The 8513-nt window shown below is 45.4% G+C and overlaps 1 protein-coding gene across 1 annotated transcript; it reads right to left on the reverse strand.

Moving 5' to 3' along the window:
* Nucleotides 1-4515: 4515 nt before the first annotated feature.
* Nucleotides 4516-5696, reverse strand: LOC100191299 (Peroxisome biogenesis protein 7). The gene has a single exon (NM_001136733.1). It carries the CDS (start codon nucleotides 5627-5629, stop codon nucleotides 4670-4672), a length of 960 nt encoding a protein of 319 aa, NP_001130205.1. The 5' UTR covers nucleotides 5630-5696; the 3' UTR covers nucleotides 4516-4669.
* Between the last annotated feature and the right edge of the window lie 2817 nt (nucleotides 5697-8513).

Below are 8513 nucleotides of genomic sequence, written 5' to 3' on the forward strand. Positions count from 1 at the left end.
CATCCCCAACTTTGTAGGGTACTTCAAGCTTGGTCTGATGCATCAAAGATGATATCTGTATGTATATTTTGTTGTCGTCATTTGATTTCCAATCTTTATCTGCACTTTCAGTAAGTAAATCTAAACTGACCTTCTGTAGGCACTTGATTGTTTGGTTGTCATCACATTTGTTGGAGCATCTAATCTTGCTGAAACAGAGTTATCTTTGAAAGCCATGTGGGATGTGATTCATCCAAAGTCTGCTTTGAGTTAAATCTGCTTGATGTTTCTTCTCTGAGGATGATGATGCTAACATAGGAGGAACAACTGGTTCTAAGAACAAGCTTTTCTTGGATATGCAAGCATTAAAAGCCAAAATATTAGGTCTGACCACTAATCTCTCTACTGAGGCTGGGGGCATGGTGCAAAACCATAGAAGATCATCGTGTTCAAGTACGTAAGCAGGCAAGTTGACACGAAGGGCAGGCTGGGATTGGGCGGACACGTAATTGCTTCATGTTTTACGGCTTAAATCTTTATTATATAAATTATCAGTTTACACGATTCTATATTTATCTTTTCTCTTCTAGATAAAATAAAATTATAAATAAATAGGATTTGAACCTTAGTTATTAGATCTACATTCACACCCACCTAACCAAGAGATCATATATTTTTATATTTTATTAAAACAAAGTCTAACCATATGATATATCAAAATCGTAGCAATTCAATAACATCTAACTATACTATTATTATTGCCAAACTACCCCTCTCCCCCCACCGCTCGCACAAAAATATCGTGTCGTCTAAGTCTTGGTAGGGATTATAAGCTAAGAAACTAAAGAATTAAGAAATAAGCTCAGAGTATAAATAAGTAACCATAAGATCAAGGAGAAGAATGTTAAGTTGATCTTTCGGCGTGGTCCGAAGCCTTTGTACTGCGGACCATCCGGTCTCGAGGATGGTAATGGGGAATTTCCCGACGGGGAATAGCTCCCCATCCTCGTCCCCGCGATGAAAAAATTTTCTCACGGGGATCCCCACGAACGCTTGCCGGGGGGCATTTCTTTCCCATCCCTGTTCCCCATGGGGATAAATCCCCGACGGAGATCCCCGTCCCTGCTTAAATTGTCACCTATACACATCCTCAGATATAAGAAATTATTATGTGTACATCAAAATGAACACATTTGTGCAATGAGTGATCTCTTGGCAAGGTAATTGTTTGTCGTCCTCAGTTCGTGTCAGTACTGGTTGCTCGCTGACTAGTGTTTTCTAGCTGTCACTGTCACTGTCAGCAACGGCAACCAGAAGCAACAGAGCAGGCCGAAAGAGGGCGCACGGTAGCCACTGCCAAGAGACCAATCCTACCCATCCTCCCCGCCTAGCGTAACAGTCAGAGAAGCCAAGGCCCGGCGGTCACCGTCCGTGCCTTCGCAAGGCGAGGAGGATGACACCCGTCTCCGTGCAGGGATCGCTCCTTGTCACGGCCACAGGAGCTGGAGCCCCAGCGGAACGAGAGGAGGACGCAACCGCCAGACACCTAACTATCATATATATAGGTCTGCATGATATTGGTGGTTGCAATGTAGTGGTAAAACAAGTAGATTAAAATAACAAAATTTATATGTATAGCCAGGATCACCAATGGATTACAAAATCTTTTCTCATAACAATATAACACATTTATATATAAGTTGCCATGATATAATATGTTTCCGTTGCAACGCACGGGCACTAACCTAGTTAGTATATACATAAGGAATGGGTTGATTCCACCAAAATTGATGGGATGAACTTATGATGGATCATCTCATGAAGTATAGAGTGACTCCACAAACCAAACACACCATTCGGTATTAGATAGATTTTGTTTTTTAGACTGACTGAAGTTGAGTAAACAAAAACTCGGATAAACAGTAAGTCAGATAAGTTAAAAGTTAATTGGACAACTTGGCAAAAAAAACTATGGCGCTACAAGATGGGATCTTTCGAAGGGGGTAGTTGTCATGGACAAGGAATGGTGGAAAGGCAATAAATGGTCACTTGATCTAGTGCTAATGTGCTAATTTTTTATCCATCACAAGTTCACAACAGTATTATTCTTGTATTTACCCTTATTTTGACGAATTTTGCAAGAAATTCTAGGGTGTGGTGTGGCAAGTTTGAAAAGAAGGCTTTGCAAAACTTGAAAACGATCATTGAAATATATGGTGACATTTCTAACGATGAAAACGATCATTGAAATACTATGAGTGAAAAATCCTGTTACCGAAAAGTCAACAAGAACCAATTGATATTTGAGCATGTTGACAAGGAAGGATATGAGTGACAATCGTAAGCGTTGGTACATATTTTTTTTCTTTCTTTCAAGATGGCATCATTACTTTAGCTTTAAAAATTAACAGACAACTTATATGCATGATATTTCTAACTACTACCTCCGTTTCTTAAATATTTTTGTCGCCCGCTAGCTCATTTTTGAACTAAACATCGACAAATAAAAAAAGAATGGAGGAAGTATAATTTAAGACATCTTTAAAAGAACCATATCAAAAAGAGCCTAAAAACAATAGGGCTAGCGCTGGCTGCAACTAGTACATGGCCCGAAACGAAACACAACTCATATCAGCAGAAATCGAGCTAGATGCATCCTTGTATTGTAATGGGCCGGTGTTACCTGCACTGCGCGCTGCTGCTGCTGCTGGCCATAGGCCCATAGGTCCATAACTGTATTTATCACCACGCTTTGATCGCCGTTGAGATTCATTCACATCTCTTGTCAATTGTCATGGATAAAACTATCTGAACAGTCAATTCCGCTAATTTTCCCCGATTTTATTTGTCTCTGCGACATTTTTTTTTCTCTCTCCACACGGTTCGTACATCCTAATTTATATGGATGAAAACCACGGCAGAATAAAGTTAAAACGAAGGTAAGCTATGAAATAAAATCGGAACAGACACGATTATGCGCTATCCCGCACTTCGTCTGATTTTTTTCTTCAAAAATCACAGAGCCAACTGATATTTAGATCAATGGATCAAATAATATAGAAATGAGAATTGTTTCATCTCTTCTCTATCTCTATCTCTATTCTATCTCTATTTCTATCTCTACTACTATAAAGCGTTTCAAGCACAACCTTAATTCCCTGAGATTGGAGATTGTACTGACTGCCTAAGTAACAAACTTAAGCACGACTGCGCGGTTTGAAAGTCTTCATCAGTCCATGATATCATCTTTCCCCCAAAGCACTTCTCCCGTTTCTCTTTCTCATGCATTTGAAAGTTTAATAGCCCTTTTTCTAATGTATTAAACATGTCGTGGCCTGAAATTCATGGCAACTTCAGCTATCTATGTTTGGCTTAAACCAGTAAAAGCTCAAACTTGTAACGAGTTGGTACCACAGAGAATGCTTCCTAGACTCCATGAATGTTCACCCACAATGATAACAGCAGCACAGTAATTAGTTACGCTAACACAATTGTTTGGTCAAATAACTAAGCAATAGTGGGTTGCGTGCGGCTGCTCCAGTGGCAAAATAAATGATATATTTCTAACGTGCCTATATATATTATGCTACACCATGGCACCAAGATTGTTTTCAGAGAACAGATGGCACATCAGGTAAATCTCTGATGTCATAGCGCCATAGAACTAATGCTTAGTGGACGGAAAAGGAAGACGACCTATAAAACAGTATTCTCTCTGCTCTAAATTATAAGATATTTTGGTTTTTCTAGATACATGGCTTTTGATGTGCACTTAGATAAAAAGGCAACATGTTATAAATTGCCATGGATGGAGTACACGAAACCACTGGGCACAAAACCAAGATCAACATAGTAGACAGGTAAGATAACTTCATTCATCTATAGTCCCCATTATAGAATGTCCAACTACACCAAAACACAACGGACCTCAATTCGTGCCAACAGTTTCAATTGTGAACCAATCCAAATCACTGGAACTGATAATAGTTCAAGGAAAAACTGATGTGGATGAACAGATGTGATGACCAACAGTGAAGAGAAATGCAATCTTTTTGCTTTTCTATTGTTTTGTAACAAAATCTTAACTGGTGGTATCCTTTAAAAGAGGTGTATGGCTAGCCTATGGTCATTGGAACTCATTCCACCAGCTTTTTCAAGATAAGCTAGAAAGTAGAAACCCACTTGTTTAATGTTTATTGGTAGGTTCTCTGCATTTTTAAATTGGAACTCATTATTATGAAAAAAAGGGGACAGACCTAGTGCCGAAGACAGCCACATGAGTAGGTTCTAGAGAAGGGATAAACCAAGGTAAGCCTTCCTCTCGCAAATATGGAGAAGCAGCTTTGAACATATGACCTGGTGACACAAACACAAGTAAGATAGCTCTCACCACCGCACTAGATTTTCCCTTCTAGAAAGGCAAGTTATGTTATTGGACTATCAAGATATCGTGGCCTATGGTTATCAGCAGGTGTTATGAGCATGCGAACCATTTCCTTCTTACTAGTATAAGAGAGGCTAGAGCTCAATGAGATAGTAACTGAACAATTTTTTGACATTATTCCAACTTCTTCAACTCATTTGAAGAGATAGTAACTGAACATGTAGGAGCATGTAATTAGTATTACCACCGCCCAATGCAAAGCTGAAAACCAATAGTACAAATCACCTGGTCTATTGCATCTGCGTGCTACATGGCTCTTGGATCCGTCCCAAATGGCCAGATGTAGACCATCTCGTCCCATCCGGTGCTAGCGAGCAAGCCGTCGACGAGGACGCTCATGTCGATGCCGGCAACGAACTCCGTGTGGTGATTGTACCTGGCGAGCAGAGCATCCTCGGCGCGGTAGTCCCACATGCAGACAGTCATGTCGTAGGAGCATGACATGAGCATGCCCTGGCGGTGCGGCGAGAAACGGACCCGCTTAACGGCGTAGCTGTGTCCGGCGAGCTGCGCGATGGGCGCCCGCGGCGCGCGCACGTCCCAGACGCGGATGGACTTGTCGACGGAGGCGGTGGCGAGGATGGAGGGGTCGTACTTGTCCCAGTCGAGCGAGAGCACCTCGTGGTCGTGCGCGGGCAGGATGAGCGTGGGCGCGGGATCCCGGACGTCCCAGACGCGCGCGGTTCGGTCCCCGGAGGCCGACGCGAAGACGTCCGGGTGGCGCGCGGACCAGGCGGCGGCGTACACGCAGTACTCGTGGCCCCGGAAGGTGCGGACGGAGGCTGGGCGGTCGGGGGACCAGAGCTTGAGCGTGTCGTCCCAGGAGGCGGAGATGAAGGCGTCCCGGCGGACGGGGTTCCAGTCGAGGCCGTGCACCTCCCGTGCGTGCTCCCGGAGGAGCCGCACGGGGTTCTGCGCCGGCGGGAGAGCGGCGTCGAAAAGGCGCACGGAGCCGTCCCCGGAGGCGGCGGCGCAGAGGGAGTCGTGGGACTCGGACCACGCGCAGTCGAAGAGCGCATCGGAGGTCGGGAAGGAGAAGACCGGCGCCGGGGCGGCCCCAGGCCCGCCGCCGGCTAGGTCGAGGACGATGAGGTGACCGTTACCCACGAGACCGAAGTGCTGGGACGTGGCGGCGAGGAGGCGGTTCTCGTGGAAGGGGCTGAAGCGCACGGCGAAGCCCGGCGCCGGGGCCTTGAACGCCGGCATGGCGGCGGTGGGTGGATCGGCCGGCGGATCGGGAAGGGGACTCGCGTAAGACTTGGATTTTAATTTTATTTTTCCTTTTTAATTTTCTTTTTCGATTGATGATGCCTCTGTGGTGCGTTCAGTCCTGGTCCGTGGCAGGCTGACACAGTAAAAACAAATGATGTCATCAACAGTGAAATCTTGCTGCTGCCCAGTAAAAACACCACTTAACTCATGGGTGTTATTCCTCTTGTCACTCTCCTAAACTTCAGTTTAAAAAAATATATTTGGAAGACTTTATTTAGGGGATGTTTGAATGCACTAGAGCTAATAGTCAGTGACTAAAATTTATTTAGACATCCAAACACCCTATCTAATAGTTTTTAGGTATTTATGGTAAATTATTTAATAGTTAGGTAGTTATTTGTTAGCTAGCTAATTCCACTAACAATTTTTAGCTAACTAACTATTAGTTCTAGTGCATTCAAACACTTCCTTAGTCACACCGCTTAATAGTTTAGGAATTAAAAGTGACTAACTAAAGTTTAGGAGATGTGAACGAAACACCCCTTTAGAGTTGTTGTTAGACCGGTTCTAACGATAGTAATACTATTTGTCGGAGAGAAAACTCCAGCTGGGTGGTGGAGTGTACCCACCTAATCCTATGAATAGGGGGACATCCTATGGTTTGCCTACTGAGCCGGATGAACACAAGAACACATAAGGGTTTAGATTGGTTCGGTCGTCATAGTGTAATACCCTACTCTACTTGTTAGTTGTATTGCTCAGAGTTTGAGAAAGCCTAAAATTGGTTGGAGATGCCTTCGAGGGGATTCAAAAGTGTGTCCCCTTTCTCTCTCTCTGTGTGTGTGTTCTTATGAGCCGTCCCGACCTGAACAACTTCAGGTCGTTTTGATTTCTACCAAGTGTCCCTCCCTTTTATACCCTAAGGGAGGGCCTACATGGCGCCTGAGCCACGACAAGTTGGCCCAGGGATACAAAAAGATCACAGGGTAATACTAGTGGATCGAGGTCTTCTTCGTCCAGTCTTGTTCTCTGCCCGGTCTTGTTGGCGTGTGGGCAAAGGCTACGACGTAGGTTGTAGAGTAGGGAGAATACAGAATGTGTCGTCCCGCCCCTCCGCATGTTCCCTCATGCCTCAGTAACGCACGAGGAACAATGAAGGTCTAGAAGGGCGTCTGTCGGTACCACAGAACTGGGATACCCCTTACTACTGTACCAAAACGCAGTACCCACATGGTTATCTCTAATCATGTGCTAAGGGACTTCACTAATGGGTCTGGACCCACATGGATGGGTCCTGAACCCCCATGTGCGTAGTCCGGACCCCCCTAGAAAGTCCAGGACCTACATGTATACAAACCGAGCCCCCTATGGGGTATGGGTCCCCAACAGGGGCGTCCGGTGCTTGAGGGCAGAAGATGCCCCTAGGCTCTACTTTGGATCCAGGCAGGGGTTCGGTGACACCACGTGTTCACTGGGCGCATAGTGCAAGCCTTCGATGGAAGCAAGACCTCAGCCGCATTAAATGCAAGGCGGGCATGGTGTGCTCTGACCAAGCGTAGGGTTGGCATGCTTGTGATAGGCCTTTGTGACCGCCCACGCGTTACCAAGATGCATTGTAGCATGTCAGCGCCGCGCGCATTAAATGCCTGCTCAGAGTCCGTGCGTTGCCAAGGCCGTTGTGCTACACATGCGTGGAAGACACCATCATGAAGCGTCGTTCGGTCGGGTATTGAGTCCGCTACAGTGACCGGCCAGACGTGACAACACGAGCGATTGTGCACACACCTATGCACGTCAGCATGCCAATCTATGCTGCAGTCTATACCAGAGCCTTCGCCCGTATGCTAATAAGACATGGCGAAGGAGAAGGTGGCCAGGAAATCTGCACGATGACCAAAAGAAGATATCTGTCTGTCGGCGACATTAGTTGTTCCATGTAGTATGTTTTTGTTGCTATATTCTTGGGCCCGCTTGTCGGGGCTCAACTCCCTTGTATGCGCCCCCTTGGACTATAAGAGGGAGAGAACACAACATTACAAGGGCAGATTCGGACGGATTCACATAGAGACTCCCAAGTAATACAACTTAAAGTGGATGTAGGGTATTAAGCTCCGGCGGACCGAATCACTCTAACTGTTGTGTTCTCGTGTTCTTCCAACTAATTAGGCAATCCCTAGGCCCCCTCCTCATCTTAGGATCAAGGCGGGTGCACTTCGCCACCCGGTCGAAGGATTTTCCCTCTGACAGTGCCGCACATTGAGTCAATGGTCTTGCCTTGGTAACACGTGGGTTTCTAACATGGCGCAGGCCTTGCGGGCTGCGCACACCACCTGCATTTAATGTGGGGTGTGCACCACCTATCACTAGCGTGAACAACTACGCACTCTGCTCGCCTTAAGCGCATATGGCCCCTCTGCCAGAGGCTTACGTTAGGTTCTTCCCGACGGCTTACATCACGCGCCATAAGACACGTGGCAGCACTCGTTCTTCACTCGAGCAGTGAGCGACCAACGAGGTTCTTCCTGACGTCTTACTTGGGTGGAATGAGTATAAATGATTCCTCATCAACTTCACCATGAGTAATCCTCACAATCGAAGTGAGGTTTTGTTTACCAAGAGGAACATAAAATAATTGGCATTTGAATTTATAGGAATGCGAGAATAATTAAAATACATTTTAGAATAATTTTGTTTAACCTTCTTTAGGCGATGCTTGGAGGTGGATTATTCTTTGCTTGACGTGAATGACGATGTAGAAGAATCAATCTCATAGTAGACGATCTTCTTGATCAATTTCTTCTTGCCATCCTTCTTCTTGGAGCTCGAGCCGACGAGTTTTTCACCCTTTCCTTCATTTCCCTACAAGGACCCCTTATCC

Source organism: Zea mays, chromosome 5, assembly GCF_902167145.1.
Source record: "Zea mays cultivar B73 chromosome 5, Zm-B73-REFERENCE-NAM-5.0, whole genome shotgun sequence".
Classification (NCBI taxonomy): domain Eukaryota; kingdom Viridiplantae; phylum Streptophyta; class Magnoliopsida; order Poales; family Poaceae; genus Zea; species Zea mays.